At 56.6% G+C, this 19,851-nt stretch overlaps 1 protein-coding gene across 1 annotated transcript in view; it reads left to right on the top strand.

Annotated features, from left to right (window-relative positions):
- The window catches only part of Xylt1 (xylosyltransferase 1), a 155,269-nt gene that overhangs the window by 53,589 nt on the left and 81,829 nt on the right, over nt 1-19,851 (top strand). Inside the window, exon 2 of the mRNA XM_048331876.1 lies at nt 4,204-4,242. Coding sequence (XP_048187833.1) covers nt 4,204-4,242 — 39 coding nt within the window. The remainder of the gene's footprint in view (nt 1-4,203; nt 4,243-19,851) is intronic.

Genomic DNA, 19,851 nt, shown 5'->3' with positions numbered 1-19,851 from the left:
TTTCCTAGGCCTGTCTCCAGTACTAGAGTTGGCAGAGAGCTAACCCCCCCCACCCCCATCTCACAGGAGTGCGCCGCCCGGTGTGCGGTGGAAGTCTCCCCTGATTCTGTGGGCCCCCTTCGGCCTGAGCCCTAAGGTCATCATCTCCACCCCAAAGCCACTTGCTCAACCCTCAGGAGCAAAGGCCACATTTGGCATCCCCAAGAGAGAAAAGAGCCAGACCGGCCTGCTCCACGCAGGGCAGTGTCCCAGCCAGAGCCCTCCACCCTGCACTCTTTATGAAAGCATAATTGCTTGTTAAAACCAGGCCTTTGGCCTCATGGGCTGGAAAATATTTGAGCCCTGCTTTCTGATCTTCTAAGCCAAGCTTGCGTTGGGCCGTGATCTGTAATGAGACAGTGCCCGCCCCCCCCCCTTCTACAGTCAGCGCCAGGGACAGAAGTGTACACAGAGTGGCTTCAAACTCACCCCTGCCTCTCTCGAGGTTGGTTGGTTAACACTGCAGCTTCCCTACTGTGTTAAAATGGCTCTGTTGTTTTTAATCCAGACACAGGTTCTCATTTCCATCCCTCATGTCCACAACCTTAAAAAAGGAATAAAAAGCTACATAGATGCTAAAAGAAAAGAAAAAAAAAGGATTCTGGTATTTGCCAAGGTTTCTGTTTATTGCTTCAAGTCATCTCCCTTTCTGAAGGCATAATCTAAGTGACAAGCTTGCTCTGTCTCATCTGGGTACTGGTGGCTCAGGCCTGTCATCCTAGCTACTCCGGAGGCTGAGATCTGAGCGTCATAGATCAAAGCCAGCCCCGGGAGGAAAGTCCATGTGATTCTTATCTCCAATGAGTTATCGAAAAAAAGAAATAAAAATTAAAAGAAGAAAAGCAAGAAGTGGAGCTGTGGCTCAAGTGATAGAGCATTAGTCTTGAGCACAAAAGCCCAGGGACAGCACCCAAGCCCTGAGTTCAAGCCCCAGGACTGGCGCGCACATGCACACACACACACACACACACACACACACACACACACACACACACACAATTGCTCTAAGCTCTAGTAGAGCTTCTGGGAGACAAGAGACTCACATTCCTTCAGTGCAGGGGTCCCATCCAGCCTTTCAACCCCGCGTGACCATGGGCAGGCCACCCGATCCTCCCCTGGAAGGCAAGCTGGGGCCTGGACTATGGTCAGGTGGTCACAAATACCATCTGCCATCGCCATTTGAACATCTATAATCCAGAGATCTGAACATTTTGTGTGTGTGTGTGTGTGTGTGTCTGTGTGTCTGTGTGTCTGTGTGTCTTGTCCATCCATTGCAAATATTCCAAAATCCAAACAACTCCAACATGTGAGACACTTTCGGCCCCAATTATTTCGGAGGAACAAATACTAATAGTATTTATTCTTTCTAAGTGCCAATCAGGTATTAGGAAGGCTGTGTGTCTCGGGGCAGAAGGGCCCCGGGTGGCTCATGTGCTTTAAGGTGATGATGGCCTCCATGGGACAAGTTCAGAAGAACTGTGTGTGGCAGAGAGATGGAAGTCCAGCTCAGGGTCAGGTGTAGAGGTCAAGGTACAGCAGCCTTCCCTCAGTAAGCCCTCAGGAGCAGCTCCTCCTAAGTAACCATGTTTCCACATCCCAAGATCTATTTGCAGACTTAGGGGAAGAGGAGTTGGGGTTCCGAGGCTGCGTGTGCCTATGCTGATCCTTTCTAGTCCTTTCAAAGCCATTGGGGTGGGGTGGGGTAAGCGTATCAGTTAGCTCTTGCCACAGTACTAGTACTGCGTAACAAATTACCCCTTATTGTTAAAACAACCAGCTTGTCTTGTGCTGAGGGCTGGCTGGGGGCGGGGAGGGGGGATGTTGTCAGCTGATCCACGCAGGGTTTGGCTGCACACTACAGATAGGTCCCAGGTCTGCTGCACTCCGTAGGTCTTGGGGCTCATGTGCTGATCTCCATGCAGATCCCCACAAGGCTGTACACAAGCTGACTTTGAGCTTCTGCCAAGATCCCGTTGGCTGCAGCAGGTGGGACAGCCGAGCGGGCGGAGGTCTGGGGAAGGCACTGCCTAGGCCCCGGGAGCCACAAGCCCAGGGGCTGGGGGCTGAGGCTCTGCGAAGAGCCAGGGCCACTGAGCGAGGCCTCTCATTCCCTGTTTGACATTCCCCACACCTTGGGCCTGGCAGGGCTTTCCTTAGTGATGGGTGCCTCTGTGGTTCTGGGTGGCATTAGGATTCCATGGGAGTGGGCTAGCGCCCGGCTGATCCCCCCACCCCCCCCACCCCTGCCCGGCAGGTCTGCAGAAGTGGTCTCCCTGACAGACAGGAATTTACTGTAAACCAGAGGGCCCCAAGTTGGACAGAGGCAGTGGACGAGGCGGGCAACGCCGCTGACCCGGCTTCGTTTCGTTAGCTTCTCCAATTACGGAGGACGTTGCTGTGAACGAGACCTACAGACCCACGTGTGCATGCGTGCGGGCACACGGGCCTGCCTGGAATCCTGCCGACTCGGCCTTGTTAGGGAGAGTCTCACTTTTCCACCCAGCACCACACTGGATTGGCAGCGGCGGAATCCCCAGCGTTAATGGCATGGCCCCTTGTGAGCACTGTGTCCTCTTCCTGGCTAGTTCATTAAGATACTAAGTAGGTAGCGTTTGCACGTTGGCCTTCCAGAAGCTTTTAATAAACCTTGGACCCTGACCCAGTGCCAGCAGGGTGTCTGATCTCAGAACACAGATGAAGAGTGGGGGCTTCTCTGATGGACAGAATTAGCCAGGTTTACACCCCACAGAGATTTGCAGGACCTTCCAAGAAGTGTTCCCCTCACCCCCCCCCCACACACACAGGTGAAGTTGTTTTTAAGGGTTCAGGATGGGTCCTTCCCCCCGCCTTCCTTGGCCTTGGGATTCTGAGCAGTGAGGCATAAGCCCCACACAATAGCCAAATGGGCTGTGAAGTATGGCTTAATTAATCTGGGCACACACCCAAGCCCGGTGCAACGCTTCGCCAGGATCTGGCTGCCTCTGCGGCAGGGCTGGAGCCTCTTGTTTTCTAGTCGGAACCTAGGTAGCAAAATAGAGCGGGCAGACTCACAGGCACAGGTCGGCCTACACATCAACAGTCTGGGGGAGGCAGGCGCCCGGCGCTTTCACGGGGACTGGGGATCGCTGGGTGGATGCTTCCTGCCTGGGAAGGGGAGATGGGGTCGTTAGAGGGAGCTCCGTAAAGGATGGATAAAGTAGTGCGCTCCAGCATGTGTCTCGATAGAGGCTGGGTTCTAGCTGGGCATGGTGGCGCACACCTGTCATCCCAGCTACCCAGGAGTCAGAGTTCTGGAGGGTCAGATTCCAAGGGCAGCTGGGAACAAAAATAGTTCCCAGGACACCCGATTCCGGGGTGGCTTGCCTGTCACCTCAGCGATGAAAGACATGTGAATAAAGGGGGTCTCAGCCCAGGACCGCCCTGTCTTCACAAACCATCCTGGAGAATAAAAGTAAAGTCCCAAAGAATGAAAATCAAGAGAGTAAAAAGTCAAGCTTAAGGCTGTACCCAGAATCCCCGGCCGCCGCCCATGATTCCATTCCCACCAATCACGGTTCACACACAAGTGGGTTTCCTCTTTCCCTTGGAAACCACTCTGAGAGCACCCTCCCCTTCCCGGCTCCCTCTTCCCTCCCCTCCCTCCCTCCCCAGCCCCTTCCTCCATCTGAAGACTGACCTGCTTCCTCGTGGAGAGTGAATGAGCAGCTCATTCGCTCTCCTGAAGGATCGCGCTGCTCACAGGGGGGGTAGGGGGTGGGGGAGGGGAGGGCACCGAGCTCATTTTCCCCCTGGCTTGTGTGGCTTCCTCCATTCTTTGCAATCTGGGCTCCGACGGCACCGCTCCGTGTTCTGGCCTGTGTCCTTGTGCTCCCTCTCCAGCCCCCGAGCTCCTTGCAGATGTACTTGGCGGCGCTTCTCCACTGTTCTTCGTCGTTTTGTGGGTTGTCCCTTGAGGATAACACTTGGGCCTTCTTCATCACGTGGGGAGGAGGGGGGAAGGGAGGGAGGGATGGGGCGGGGGTGGGGGTGGGGGGCATCCTAACATCCCTGACGAATGGGGGAGATGAGAGTTGGTTGCCCCCCTCCCCAAGTATCCTTAACCAGAGAAGAAACACAACTTGGAAAATGCCGCCACCTCAACGGCCGTCTCTCTTCTTCCCGCAGGACCCGCACCCGAGTCCGCTGATCGCGCTGGGGACCCCGGTGAGTATTGCCACCATCTTTGTCATTCTCTCCACCTTGATGATGCCCGGAGCCAGTATTGGGGGGGGGCCGCTTGTGCCCCCCGTGTGCCTCGGGGCCCAACCACACCCACTCCTGCACACACTTGGGACGTTGTGTGTGCTCAGGGTTCTCTGTGTGCCCCTCCCTGGGACAAGAGCCATAGACTCCTCTTTCCTGTTCTCCTCTATTGCTTCTTTCTACCCAGCAATGGGGAGGTGCTCACCGCAAAGGGAGACAGGAGACAGGGGAGGGAAAAGTGGGAGCTGCTTTTCTGGGGCGTTTGTTTCTTGGTGGGAAGGGCAAAGACCCAGTCACCAGGGTAGGAGATAGCAGCCTTACCTGTGCCGGCATTGCGGCCCTTCAGAGGAGCTTCTGTGGGGATCTCCGGAGCCATCAGCAAAGATGGCGTTCCTTGCTCGCTCTCCCTTCTCTTCCTCCTAGAATATCAACAACGCCCCAAAACCAGGGCGCTAGGGGCTGCGGATCCTCAGGGTGCGCTGCACACCCATCCATCTTCCTGTTCCCCAGGGTGTACACAGGCACCAGGGCTCCGGGGAGGAGCAGGTCCCAGGTGGCGGGGCGTTTCAGAGGGGGTAACACCGATGGGGGAGTGGCCCTGTGCCCTCTGCCCGCCCGGCTGTCCTCTGGCCTGCTCTGCCCCCCTTCCCTGGCTCCCACATCCTGACTGCCCTCAGATCTCCATCAATTCCATGAACTCACCCCCCCCCCCACACACACACCTTTATTTTTTGCCAGTCCTGGGCCTTGGACTCAGGGCCTGAGCACTGTCCCTGGCTTCTTTTTGCTCAAGGCTAGCACTCTACCACTTGAGCCACAGCGCCACTTCTGGCTGTTTTCTATATATGTGGTGCTGGGGAATTGAACCCAGGGCTTCATGTATACGAGGCGAGCACTCTTGCCACTAGGCCATATTCCCAGCCCAAACTCATCCTTTAAGACATGTTCTCCTTAATGGAATTCACTAGAACGTCTAGACTACCCTAGCCTGTGGTCCTCAGCCAACCGAGGGGTGATTTTGATGCCTGGAGGCCATTCAGCAACATCGGAAAGACATCTGGGGTCATTTGGTCTAGTCAGGGGAGGCAGTTATTCCTAGAGATGGAGGGGTGGTGCAATGTCGGGAGATGTGTGGGGAGTCTCCCCTCCACCCACTGGCCACAGGAATTAATTAGCCTGGAGTGGTGGTGGAGGCCAAGTTGAAAATATTGTCTCAAGCAATCCTGCTGGTGAAATGTTGTTGGTTGGGTGGGTGGGTGGGTTGATGGATGTATGGATGGGTGGACATACAGTTGAAAACACTGTCTCAAGCAATCCTATCTGTAAAATATGGTTGGGTGGGTAGATGGATGGATGGACAGATGGATAGATAGATGGACAGAAGGACAGCTAGATGTGTATACACACAGTCATGTATTGGTACTGCATTCTAATACTAATCTGTGAAAACAAACTAAGCTTTTCCATTGGGCGCCCATTAGAATTCTCTACATGTATCCCCGACAGTTCCTGTGCCCCACTTCAGGGCAGACGTCTTGGCTGCCTCTACCCAGGGGAAGGTGAGGGGGAGGTCACAGGGTGGGTCTGAAGGATGACAGCCCTTCTCTTGCTCCGCCTGACCCCGGTTTAGGAAGGGCTCTGTGGGGCTCAGGAAAACCATGAACATGTAGAGTGTGCACACAGCTCTGGGGAGTGGAGCAGCTGCCCCAGGCATGAGAGTGTCCTTCACTCTTTCTCCAGGGGAGAGAACCACGTGTCATGTCCATTGCTTGTGGCTGACAGCTCCTCCTGCCTGGTGGCCTTGGGACCATCGAGGGAGACCAGCATCCTTTGTGGGTTGATGCCCCATCTTTGAGCAGATGACCTGGTCTGTCTCCAAGCACGCCCCGTGAGAGTTACCAGCAGGATGGTCCTCTTCCCCTGGGCTCTGGCTCCCCAGTTAAGGAGATGGTGGAAGCCAACCAGAGGCAAATGTCTTTTATACAGATTGGCACGACCCTGTAGTCCCGTCTGACTTGGTGCCAGGCCTTGGCCCACCTGGGGGCAGGCACAGAAATCTGCTCACCTGTCTGCAGGCAGGTCAGACAAAGGGACAGGAAAGGGTTCCTAGCAGGTAGAAGGTGCCCTGATTGTCACCTGTATGCTGTGGCAGACATGGCCATTCCACAATCACAGCTCACGCATGTGCCATCTCAGAGCTGGGTCCCTTCCCATCGTCTCCCCCGGGGACCTGACTTCCTGCCCTGCCCTGGTTTCCAGGGCCACAGGTGCCTGTTGAGTGTTAGTGTATTCGAATTATGCACCAGTAGCCTTGCAGAACCCAGGCCACACACACACGCGCACGCAGGACCTTCTTTATGTGAAATGGAGAAGAAAACAAGCCAGTCCAGTCCTAGTTTGGATTTGGTTCAAGGCCTGGTGTCACCGCCATGTTTCTTCCCCACTCACAAGCTCCATTTGGTGGCAGCTGGCTTTCCCCATCAAGTCCCCAAATGCCACAGGTTCAGAGGTGTCTTGGGGTGCTCAGTGTCCAGGAAGCGGAGGGTCAGAGAGGTTGGAGAACCTGCCCAAGGTCAGGCAGGAGTCCAGGTTCAGACGCCACAGGGCCATGCCACATGAGAATCTCTCTGTTCTCCACCTCTTTCATGTTTTTCCAGGAAGTAAAATTACCTCAATGTATAGAAAGCTTCACTCATGTCCAGGCCAGGTTCGAGGGGCTGGTTTAACATTTGCCAGGCACCGAAGAGCCGTAGAGAACCAAGCAGCCAGAGAAAGCTCTACACACAAATCCATCCACAGACATACCTAGGTAATTAAGTAGAGCTCAGACAGTGGGATGGATGGATGAATGACAAGATGGATGAGAAGGGAGGGAGGGAGGAATTTCAATGGGTGGACAGACAGATGGACAGATAGATGAATGGACGATTTCAGAATAGCAACAAAAATTTAAGGGGAAAAAGTGAGAAATGTTGTCTTTGAAATATCTCCCCGTTGCACCCGAGGTGTCTAGAGACATTTGGGCATGCCTTTGAGCCTCGCCTTCCTGATCCTCTCAGGAGCTGTCCAGATCCGACTCTGCCTTGATGGGCTTGTCCCTCGTCCTTGAACTGTGGCTTTCCCGCTTTAGTTCATGGCTGCCACCGTGTGTGACGCCGGGGGAGCCGGGATGCAGGAGCTCTTTTGTAGACAGATTTGTCAATCTGGGTCTTTGTGGACGGGGCTCCCTGGGAAGGCGCGACCCTGTCATGACGCAGAGATCAAGGGCACTGGGAGGAAGCTGCTGCCTGCTCATTTTTCCAAACCTACCAGGTTGCCTGACTTTCTTTGATCAACTAACTGGGGGCAGAAGGAGGGGGGCAGGTAGTGCGAATGCCATTCAGATATTAAAGGCCTTGCAGGAGCCATGACGATTGCGAGCGAGGCCTGCGTGGAAAATGAACAGTGGGTGTGGGAGGAGGTGAAGGCTTTCAAACTTGTGTCGCTAAATCTACTCGTCTCGGCCCATTGGACATGGAGGGAGGCCCGGCCTGGGCTGGATGGGGAGGCCACAGAGATGGGAAGGGAGGAGGCTCCTGCTGGAGTCATCAGAGATGTGGGTGACCCAGTAACTTCCAGCCCTCTGCCTCTCTCGGCAGTGACATCTGACCTCAGTGCGTGATTGTGAGCTTCCAGCTCACAGTGTGCGGTAAAGGGCCAAGCCTTTAGACATGGACGTCTTGAGATTTCCCCCTACTCTGTCTGGGTTCCTATCAAAACAATGGCAGTTTTTCTTACAATAGAAGAAGAAGCCTTCTTCAAGCTCCTTCAGTGCCTCAGACATCAAGGTGAATCAGAAATTAGTTCATCTGCCAAGGGTGAAGGAAGGTGTCTGAGGTAGCCTAGAGAGGGATTCACGTTCATGGCCGTCACTGGGGCCATTTCACCAGGCCAAGGGCCTTCCAGGTCTCCGCAGTGTCAGAACCCTGGTGGACGGTTGTCGTTAGGCAATGAGCGAGCTGCTGATTAGCCGAACTTAAACTTCCGTGTAAACCGTCCGGGGCCATTTCTCGGCTGGTGGTGAACATTTGGCTTCCAGTAGAGATGGTGTGGTGGGTCACGACCTGGGGGCGAGGGGCATCTAGTGGGTGGAGGTCAGGGTACCGGCCCCTCCCCTGAGATAGAAGTAATCCCAATGGAGCCCTGCTGGTCCCTGGGCCAGAGAGACTGGAAGCTCAGTGGGAACTTTCTTGGGATGGGTTCTCTTGTTTCTGTTTCAAGGTCGGCCCCCATGGCGAAGGCCCGGCCTCACTTGGTCTGCAGGCTCTGGGCCAGGCCAGGCCATCAAAGGAGGCTGGGAGTGTGTGGCTTGGTGGTGGGGCCCTCCTTGCCCAGCACATGCGAGGCCCCAGATTCCATCTCGGGAGCTGCAAAAAGCAAATCAAGTGCATCTACGTGGCTGGGGGTTCACAGAGGCCTTGTCGGGGTCTTCTGGTGTTTAGGCCCAGGCCCTTTCCAGAAGCCATCTTCCTGCTCCCAGCCCCAAGCCTTGGCGACCTCCTCACCTCCTCCGCCGGCTTGAAGCCTCCATGAACCCGTTCCTCCCTAGCCGGCGGGTTTGGAGTAAGCAGGAGTCTGAATGGCTCCTACCTGAGTCTCTGGCCCATTAATTCTCACAGTACCCAGCATCCAGTGAGAGACGCGGGCACCGGTGAATAGCCCAGTGGCCTGGCGGCCTGCTTGGGGAAGCAGACCGGGCCAGTGCCAGGACCTGGGGCCAGTCCCCTTGTGGCATCCTTCCCACCGGCTGTGATTTGTTGGGTGTGTAATTAGCCCCAGCGGAGGTGGCAGTGGCCAGGGCAGGGTTGACACTGTCTGGGGGTGGATGTGTGAACACCGTGACTCAGGGGCGCGTGTGGTGTGACGTGACACCCCACAAATAGCCAGCAAGCTCCCCAAGGGCGAGCCGTGTGCATTGCAGTAGAACACAGACAGCCCTGAGGTCTTCACGCTGCTATTGTTTTTTTCTTCTTCGGTCCATTGTGGGGCTTGAACTCAGGGCCTGGGCACTGTCCCTGAATCTCTTTGTGCTCAAGGCTAGTGCTCTACCACTTGAGCCACAGCGTCACTTCCAGCTTTTTTCTGTGATTAATTGGGGATGAGATTCTGAGTAGCTAGGATGATAGGCCTGAGCCACTGGCACCTGGCTCAAGTCTTTACCCTCTGTAAACGAAATGGTAAAAAAGGAAACCAGCACTCTTGTGCTCTGGTTGAGGTTTGGGGAGGGAGTGGGTTTGAGGCATCTTAGAAGCCTTTTTTCTTTCTTTTCTGGCTTCTCTGTGTCTGTGGAAGGCATACCGGTACATGGCAGGAGCTGGCCACTGCACTAAGCTCCGTCCTGGCAGAAGCTCTGTCCCACCCTCCGTGGTGGAAGGCAGGTTTTCATCTCATATGCAGGTTGTAAGTGAGAGGCCCTGGGCAGAGCACGCATGCGTCATCCAGGGTCACACACAGGGAGAGAGCAGTGCTGGACCTGAGGGAATTCAGCCATGGCGACCCAGCGGGGGGGATCTGGTGGTCGCTGTGATTCGGCAGCTGAGGCTCCAACATGTCATGATACTTTGGAAGTGAGACTCAGTGGCTGGACCTAGGCAGGGAGCTGTGTCTGGGCTGGGGGCCCGGTCCATGCTGTCTGTGGCAGCTGGAGACAGCTCTGCGCTGGACCTCTGGGGGAAAGCGAATCGCAGACACGTTCAGTGACAGGCCCAGGGTCACGTGTGTTACGGGGAACCGGGCCACTTGTTCCCATTCCCCATCACTTTTCCTCCTATGTGATCTCAGGCTGAGATGTGTCACCTGTTAGACCTGCCTGTGAGCCGGGTCAGATGGAAGGTGGTGGATGATGAATGGATGAGTGAGGGGTGGATGGATGGTGGACGGATGATGAGTGGATGATGGGTGGATGGATGGATGGATGATGGATGATGGACTGCTGAATGGATGAATGGGTGATGGATGGGTGAGTAGATAATAATAATAATAATAATAATAATAATAATAATAATAATGGTTAGATGGGTGCATCGATGAATGGACTGAAAGATGGATAGATGAGTAATGGTCAGGTCGAGGGCTGCCTGCTGAATGGATGGAGAGATAGAAGGAAGGATAAACTCTGGTCACTTGGATAGATACACAGACAGATGTAATATGTCAGCTCCTAACCACTGCTTTGGGAGCCAGAACCGGAGGTGCAGGCCCCAGTGCCTCGTCTCCATGAGCTCACCATCTGGAGAAACACACTATCACTTTTCCTGTGTCCTAGAACCCTTGCCATGTGATAAAACCAGGACTTCTTTTTTTTTTTTTTTTTTTTTGGCCAGTCCTGGGCCTTGGACTCAGGGCCTGAGCACTGTCCCTGGCTTCTTCCCGCTCAAGGCTAGCACTCTGCCACTTGAGCCACAGCGCCGCTTCTGGCCGTTTTCTGTATATGTGGTGCTGGGGAATCGAACCTAGGGCCTCGTGTATCCGAGGCAGGCACTCTTGCCACTAGGCTATATCCCCAGCCCCTAAAACCAGGACTTCTAATCTCTAAATAATATTTTGAAACGCAAAGAGATGACAGAGGGTGACGGTTATGCCAAAGTGGAACTATCCAAATACGTAACACATAACAGGTCTGTGGAGCGACAGACCTTGGGATCCCTATTAATACATTAATTAGCCAGGCTTGGCAGGGGGTCTGATAGCTGCTGTACTTTGGGAGGAGTGACAAGTATAAGTAATACTTTGAGAACTTGCCACTCATGCGACGTGATGTGAAAATCTCTGGCAGTTTCTCTCGGTGTCAGTGTTCCAGGCCTGGCTAAGATGCTCGCTCTTCCATCAGCAAAGGGCTTGCAGAATCCCACTTTGGCATTTGTTGTCGTGCTTGTGAACCTAAGTGCGCCTACATTCAGAGAGCCTGGGATTCTTTCCTCTGGGATCTGTGAGTTCCTGGGCCCGGTCAGTGTCCTGGGACAGCTTGGCCAGGACGGAGTGTAACCGCTGGCGGGCAGGGCCCAGAGCAGGTGAAGTGACTTTCCTCACGCCTTCCTCTGCCTCCCTCCGACCCCTGAGGGTTCACAGTCGGCTGTGGTAGGATCAGGGGACTGTCTTTGGCTGTGTTGGGGTGGCCCCCAGGGCCGTGGATGGCATGGCTGTGCTTCCACTGAGCTGTGCTCATGGGGGGGCCTTCTGATGGCTGCTCCCCAAGGACCCAGTTAGCAGGCCTGAGAGGATATCCGAGTAGCCCAAACCAGAGCTGTCTCAAAAGGCTTCCTGGAATTGCTGCTGCCCTCCAAGGTGAAGGAGGAGGGGAGGAGGAGGAGGGGCAGGGGGGAAAGAGGAGGAGGGGGAAGAGAAGGAGGAAGGAAGGGGGAGGGGAGAGGGGAAGAGGGGGATTCTGTGACTCCTGGGAGAGGTATAGATCAGAGTGATCATGAGGGATCCCCACATTGGGTCTGATTGATTCCACTGGTTGGCAGAAAGCTACCCTGAGCCTCTCAGCGAGCCACGCTGGTCCACAGCCCAGCTTTAGGGGAGGCAGAGGTGGGAGGATTGTGGTCTGAGGCTGACCTTGCAAAAGGGGGACTCTGTAAAAAAGAAAAAAAAATCCCCAGCCCCAAACGATGGCTCTGGCTGTGCCGTGGCTGGCATGGTAGAGCGCCTGTCCAGCAAGCCGGGGCCCTGAGATCTCCTCACAGCACACACACAAAACCTGTGGGTCTGCTGCTAGCTCCTGTGTCTGTGGGGATGTTAGCTATGGTGCATGTGCCTGAGTGTGCATCCACCTGCCTGTGCACTTGAGTTTTCCCTCATCGAAACAGTGCCTTCCTGCCCCACCTCTTAGCAGCAACACAGCCACAACTCGTCTGGAGCCGGTGGGGCCTGGGAAGCAGATGTCCTGGCTGAGGGGCTGGGGTTCAAGAGCGGAGCCCCGCGACTGTCCTACCCACCCCCAGCCTGGCCCCCTTCCCCCCCAGCAGCTGGTGGACTAGATTTGCATGGACAGAGCCCCCCCCACCCCCACGCTGTTCCTGGCCTAGGAGCCTTGGAGCCTTGGAGCCTGGCCGTTCACTTAGGGCATGCTGGGGAGACACGGCCTCTGACCTTGTGTCCAGGTCGCACGGCCCTAGCATGCGGGGAAGGAGATCCAGCTGCTCTGAGGACGGCATGTTGGCTGCCGGCTGACGCCCCGAGGGCCGCCCGTGGTCTCCTTCCTTCTATCTTTATTCTAAGACAACACGCCATCTGAGAAAACAGCTGTGGAGATTCCTCAAGGGCTCGCAAGCCGCCTTCAGTGTATTAGAGGGGTGCCCTCTACCCCACAATCACCCCCTGCCGTGGAAGCCCAGCTGGGACCCCTTCAGCCCCCACCCAGGGGCCGCAGCTGGCCGGAAGTGACCCTGGGGGCCCCAGGCTGGCTGGGGTAGCTGGGAAGTCAGAGGGAGCCAGCAGGCCTGTTGTATAACCTCGGGCCTGGGCCAGCGCATGGCTCTGTTTGTCCCCCCCCACCCCCGGGCCTGGCTGCACACGGTTCTCTCTCTGTCTGCCCCCCCCCCCCAAGGCAGAAGCACACAGCCCTCATGGCTGGAGGCTCAAGCCCAGCACGTCAGCCATGTGTTACACACTCCTCAGTGAACAAAGAGCTCTTGAGTGAGCAGACACGCTGTCCACACGGAGCTGAGCACGGGGGGGCGGTTACGTAGACATAAAATCTTCTAGAACTTACCATGATTAACTCCGTTTCAGAGATGAGGAGTGCCAGGGAGAGTGATTGTGCACCTTAAGGTGGCTCTCATATATGATACACACACACACACACACACACACGCACGCGCGCTGTGGGTGCGTGTCTTCTGGTTAGAGAAGGAGAGAGAGGCTGAGTCTTGAGACAGATTCATGGTGTGGATCTTGAGCCAGCCCTGCGCAGAGCCCACGCTCTTCGTTCTAGACTCAGGGTTGGCAGAGCGAGGTCAGAGAGCCAGGTGCCGCCCAGCTGTCTGGCTCTGCGGGCTGCCTCCCCACCTCTGCCGCCTTCCCCCCCTGCCGCCCTCCCCCTTGCCACCCCCACCCCCCACCCCCTGCACATCCGTCAGCAGCTCTGGCTGCGATGAAGCTGCGTCCTGGTGGCGGAACCCATGGGGCCTATGCAGCTGGAACTTCTCAGCAGATGGCTCTGTACTGAGTGAAGTATTGCGCACACGCGTGCACACACGTGTTCTAGACTCTTCCCAGGATATCTAACTGGGATGGCTGTTAGAACTGAGTAGGAGGAGCTGAGCATGCGGCCTGTGAACCACAGGCTGGGGTGCTTTCTCCCTACGCCGTCTTTCCACCTTACACCCAGCCCCAGCCTAAGCTGCAGGCCCGGCAGGCCTTCGCCTTCCCTCCGCGAATCCAACCCTCCTGTGAAGCGCTGGAGTTTGGATTCTGCTAAAAGGCTCTGATCACACTCCAAACAGTTGTTGCTGCCTTGAGACTCAGACCTGCAGTCCTTTCTCGTCCGTCCGTCTGTCTGTGATGGTTTTTCCCGTGCTTCCGTCCTGCTGTGGTCACTGGGAGGAGGGGGAGGGAGGGGAGCCCCTGTGCAGTAACCAGTTCATCAGGAGCATCTAGAAAAGGTACAGGCCCTGGACCACGCTGCTGTCCTAGGCTGGCTCTGTGACAAGTTCTCTTTGTGGCCTTCTGCACCCTGGAGCTGGCGTGCAGCCCCAAGTGCACACCCCACAGCCCAACCTCACCCGGGGACCACGTGAGGAATCCCCGGTCACAGACATCTGCAGGAAAGGCGGAGGGAGCTTGGCGTGCCACGGGAGAGCTCCAGACTCCGCAAAAGCCGAAAGTGGAGCCGTGGCTCAGGCGGTAGAGCCCCAGCCTTGGTCACAGAGAGGCGCAGGGACAGCGAGCGCCCAGGCCCTGTGTGCCACCCCGAAGCGCCCTTGGCCTCCCCTCTCTCCTGGGGTCTGCTTCCTAATTCCTTTTTAATTTCTTATCCCCTTCCCCACGTCTCGTGGGGGAGGAAGGCGAGCCAGCCACCCGCGTGACCCTGGGGTACCGGCAAGCTGGGGCTCTCGGTGAACCTGAGCCATGGGAGCGAAGCAGCTCTCCATTTTCGTACCCAGCTGTGCTGACCGGCCCATCCATCTCTTCCCGCCCTCCGTCCAGCACGAAGCGAAGGGTGCTTTAACCACCAGCTGTCACCTTCCCTCCATCCCTCCCTCCACCCATCCGAGAGCCGTCCTGGGTGGATGGGGGGGGTGGGGGAATCCAAGTCTGTTCTTCAGTGGGCTCCATGTCCCCGCGGTCCATGGCCATCCATCCCATCCTGGGCTCATGAAGCCCAGGAGCTGCGCCTACTGCCATCTTCCCCCGCCCCCCCGCCCCGTCCCCCGGGCCACGTGGACGTGTCCAACCTCGGGGATCCCCGAGCCCCCAATGACGGAATCACTGGCTCCGGTTAAATAATGCGCTGTTTATGGCTCCTCTGTTTATGAATCGGTTAAAAGCCCTTTTAAGTGAAATTGGATAGACGACAGAGTGTCGGTTCCGTGTGTTTTATTTGCAGTTTAATCAGCGGGACCCAGCTGCCGGCACGGGGCGCGCCGAGCTGGGGGTTTTTAATTATCCCTGCTTTGCCCGAGTTAGGAATTCCCAGCGGCCCCATCTCCGCGAAGATGCCAGAAACCGCATTGTTCTTTAATTAGCTGTTGTAATTGTTTCAGTCTAATCTCCGTGATTAGCAGCAACATTAAATACAGCAGGAAGGAGCGGCCTGCCCTCCGTGCTGCCCTCCTGCCAGGGGTCTGTCCCAGAAGCCGGCAAGATTTCAGCAGCACCGATGGAAAAGGACGGCACCCAGCCCCCAGGAAGCCCATGGCTTCGGGGCTTGGCGGACAGCCACCTTCCGCTGTCACAGGGGCGTTGGTGTGGCTTGGTGGATGGCCCTGTCCCTGTCTGAGATAGGATTGGCCGTGATCCCTTGGCTGAAAGAGAGTGTAAGGAAGCGTGCGGGGGGTGAGGGGTGTGCAAAGGTCCTGAGGCAACCGATCCCCAGGTCGCAAGGGGAAATGGCCATGATAGGAGTCATGGGGTGATAGTGAGGATTCCTTCTATTCCTCCACAGTGGGCATCCCAAGTCCAGCCTGACCCATGGAAAGGTCTGGAAGCCGAAAGGTCTGGAAGCCGGGGCACTGTTAACCCTTTGAGCACTGGCTTGTGTCCATGTGAACTTGGGACCTGGGCTCAGTGTCTCCCATTGGGTCAGTATCGACACATCCCCAGTACTTGGGGTGCTCTGTGCTCCGTGCTGGGGTGCTTGGGCTCCGTGCCGGGGGACCAGGGTGAGTCACCGCGCAGGCACTTGTGGGCTGTTTTGTCCCCTGGCCCCTTCCTTGATCCGATCTGGGGCTTGGGGGATGGAATTAAGGCAGAACCCTCCCGCCCTGCTCCTGGAGAAGCCTGACAGGCCTCAGCCACCAGCAGACTTGTCCCTGTCCACACACGCTGCCATGCCCGGAAATCAGGGAGCTTAGCCACCGGAGACAGACAGGAATAATCACCACCGTTGGGGGGGGGGGGGGGTGTAAGACCTGGGCCCAGCTGTGACCCGCGCATCACGAGCATCGAGTCAGACATGTTAGGCTGTGGGGAAAGGCATACCAGGCAGAGGAGCAGCACATGCAAATGCCCTGTGGCAGGAGCAAGACTGGCTGCTGCTGCTGGTGTGTGTGTATGTGTGTGTGTATGTGTCTGTCTCCTTGGCGGGTGGGGGGGGGGGCGGGTGCAGGAGGGACATGGCTCAGTCCTGCACACTTTCCCAGGCTGCAGTTCGCAGCCCTGATTTTCAAGCTCGTGGACTTGGGGAGCAGGGCAGGGCGGCCCTGTCGCCCAGCCAGGTGGATCTTGCCTGCTGCGCTCCATCAGTTTGCGCCCCGCTGTCTGGGTCTGGGAGGAAATCTGAAGGTCAGGGTCACAGTCTCAGGAAGACAGACGGCCAAGGGAGCCGGAAGCCTCGCCTGCCGAGCCCCTCGTAGGCCCAGCCGGTGCCATCTTCCCATCTGAGTGCAGAGCGCTGGGGGCCGGGTACCCGCGGTGGGGGGAGCGGTCCCAGAACATGCCGGAAGCTTTGTGCACGTAAGAACATTCCAGACTCAGAGGCCCAGCATAACCACAGAGATGGATGGGTAAGGACGGGCCCCGCGTGTGCCAGTGTAGCAAAGGCGCAGCGGGTCTGCTCACGGCGACGCCTTCACACCGGCGAGGGGCCGGGCGCGTCCATGCAAGGGGCTCCTGAAGCCGGTGCTGCTTGTTCCGCAGCATCCGCTGCTGGCCGCGCGCTGCGTTGCACCTGATGCGTTTGCTCGCGCGCCAGGGAGGAGCGCAGGCCGATGGTCTCGGAGCCCCCCGAGGTTCCCCCCTGGCCAGGGGCTCTAAAGGGTCTCGACACTCCAGGATCTGGAAAGTTCTACAGACTTGCACATCAAAGGCACCCGACACAGCAGCTTAAACAGCAGCCGGTGAACTGGCACACACAAGTGTGAATGAATGAATGAATGAATGAATCCTGGCGCGGGGGCTGGGGCCTGGGGTGGATGCTCATGGTAAGAGCCCCCTCCCCCCGACTGACTGAGTGCCGCGCCCCTGCAGCCCCGTCCCCGGCCCCCCTGCCCCCGTCGGTCACTGCGAGCTTGCTGTCTCCCTCATCTGCCCCGGGCTCCAGGCCGTCCCCGGGGAACGGGGTGACGCAGCCCCACTAGGTCGTCTGCCAGGGGGTGGTTTTGTTTTGTTTTGCTTTTGTTTTTCTGGAACCTTCTAGAGTTGCGTGTGTGTGTGTGTGTGTGTGTGTGTGTGTGTGTGTGTGTGTGTGTTGATTCATCACCCCTCCCTCTTTCCGGGAAGGGACAGAGAGTGAGATTGTGCAAACACAGATTGAGTCGAGGGAGGCTGCGGCTGCAGTGGGAGAAGTTAGGGCAGAGCAGGGAGAACGTCGAGATTGGGGTGACTCCCACACCTCGCTGTGGGGGAAAGCAGAGATCTGTCCGCCTCGACAGCTCCCTGGCAGCCAGAGGGAAAGTCTCTGTGTCATGGTTGAAAGGCTCAGCGTCCGCCGTTGTCCAGGTGCTGGACACCATTCCGCAGGCCTTAGGTTACCATCAGGGACCCATTTTTATTTCCCCTCATCCCCGCTAAGAAGAAGATTTTTAGGGGCTGGGGATATGGCCTAGTGGCAAGAGAGCTTGCCTCGTATATATGAGGCCCTGGGTTCAATTCCCCAGCACCACATATACAGAAAACGGCCAGAAGTGGCGCTGTGGCTCAAGTGGCAGAGTGCTAGCCTTGAGCAAAAAGAAGCCAGGGACAGTGCTCAGGCCCTGAGTCCAAGGCCCAGGACTGGCCAAAAAAAAAAAAAAAAGAAACGTGACAAAAAAAAAAAAAGAAGAAGAAGATTTTTAGCTTAACGTTCCTCCTTGTGAGAGCATGAAATAGGAAGGCAGATTTTTATCAGAGGAAGTTGAGCTTTGGGGTTCACAAATCCAAGGGCAGAGCCCTCCCCCCCTCCCCCCCGCCCTCACCGACTGTAAAATGGATGGATGGTGTCCAGAGAGACAGAGTCACTCGTGCAAAGGCACAGGGCTCTGGAGGAGGCCCAGGGGAGGGTGTTCCAATAGAGCAAAGAGAGCAGCACATGCAAGGGCCCTGCAGCAGTATCACAGTCTGACCACAGGAGGTCAGAGCTGAAAACCCCGCCTTGTTGTGCCCAAACTCAAGCTTCCCGGAGACTTAGGGTCTCGGAGCCTCTGGAGACGCTGGCAGGATACCAGGGTCCCGGGCCTCACGCCTCATGACAGCTTAGGGGTTGTCACCTTACTGTCTGCACCGGATGTCAAGCCACCTGCCAGTCCACCCACCAGCCCCGAGAGCCCTCGTTTTTGCCGTGTTTTCATTTCTGGGTCAAGGTTCCCAGGGTGGGAGAGAGCATGCCTGACTTGTCCTTTAGGTGTGACTTATTTCACGGCACACGGTTGTCTCTGCTTCCTTCCGTTTTCATCCTTCTTTGCAGCTGAGTAGTACTCCACCGAATGCCTTGTCTTCTGCTCACGGTTGGTGGGCACCGGGCTGCCTCCACCACGCGGCGTTTGCCTCCAGTGCTGTCTATAATGGGGACTCGGGGTTCCTCCTTCAGATATACGCCAGCAGTCACGTGACAGTACAGTGGGGAGACATGATAGCTCTGTTTCTCACTGTTTTGTTTGTCAGTCCTAAGGCTTGAACTCGGGACCTGGGCGCTGTCCCTGAGCTTCTTTTGCTGAAGGCTAGTGCTCTACCCCTTGGGCTGTGGTGCCCTTTCCGGCTTTTCTGAGTAGATCCCAGCCCCGTGGGTAGCTAGGATGACAGGCGTGAGCCACCAGTGCCCGTCGCCTGCATTGGTTCTCTTGCCGTGCTGCCTGGGGTGAGACTCGATCCCAGTGCTTTGGGGGCAGCTGTTGCTAAGCTGGAGCCGGTGGGCTGAGGCTGTGTGGATCTGCGTCCGTCTGTCTGTCAGTCTTGCTTTGCACTTGGAAGGTGGCCACCCCTCGTGGAAGCCCGGGCGCCACTTCGTGCAGTCAATGGCGTGGCTCCTCGTGTTCCAGTGCTGCCGCCGGCTTTTCTATTTTCACTGCCGGGTGCTGGCGCTGCTCAGATGCCCTGGGATTGCTGGCCCGCCAGACTCCGATCCGGCAGGAGAGAACTAGAAAAAACAAAATCCTTCACACTTTGCTTTCTGGATGAGAGTCACGTGCTTAACGCAGGAAATCGCCTATCTTCCAGAATTCATCCTACAGCCAGGCGCCGGTGGCTCACGCCTGTCATCCTAGCTACCCAGGAGGCTGAGATCTGAGGATCACGGTTCAAAGCCAGCCCGGGCGGCAAAGTCCCTGTGAGACTCATATCTCCCACGAACCCCCAGAATACCAGAAGTGGAGCTGTGGCTCCAGGTAGTGGAGCACTAGCCTGGAGTACAAGACTCAAAGACAGTGCCCAGGCCCCGAGCTGAAGTCCCAGGACCCGCATCAAAAACACAAACCATTAGCCGTATGCTTGCTTCCTAGAGAGTAGCCCACAGCCTGCCATCTGGGGGGTAAGGCAGGGCTTGCCCCTCATTCTGCTTCGCTTTGGGGGTCCTGTTGGGACAGGAGCTAAACTTGCTGCAAGTGGTTTGGGTAGAGGAAGGGAGGAGGGAGAACGGCAGAGGAGGGGGAGGATGGTCACGGAGATGCAACTGGGTAAATTCACGGGCTTGTTAAGATGGGCTTGTCCCCCTCGTGCCATTAATTGGTGTGGATAAATAGAAGTCATTGGTGTTCTCCAGTCCCGGCCTTGGGCTGGGCCTTGCTTACAGGACACAATTGTGACTTCAGTCTTCCCAGGCCTGGGGGATCTGGAGAGCAAGAAGTCAGAGGTTTCCGGAAAGACTTAACCGAGTGAAGTTTAGACAAAAAGGGCTGGCACACCTGGCCCTCCACTTGCTCTTTGTAGATCAAGTTTTATTGACACGAGCACCCCTCA

This window comes from Perognathus longimembris, chromosome 23 (genome assembly GCF_023159225.1).
Source record: "Perognathus longimembris pacificus isolate PPM17 chromosome 23, ASM2315922v1, whole genome shotgun sequence".
Taxonomy (NCBI): Eukaryota; Metazoa; Chordata; class Mammalia; order Rodentia; family Heteromyidae; genus Perognathus; species Perognathus longimembris.
This window is presented reverse-complemented; position numbering and strand designations above follow the sequence as displayed.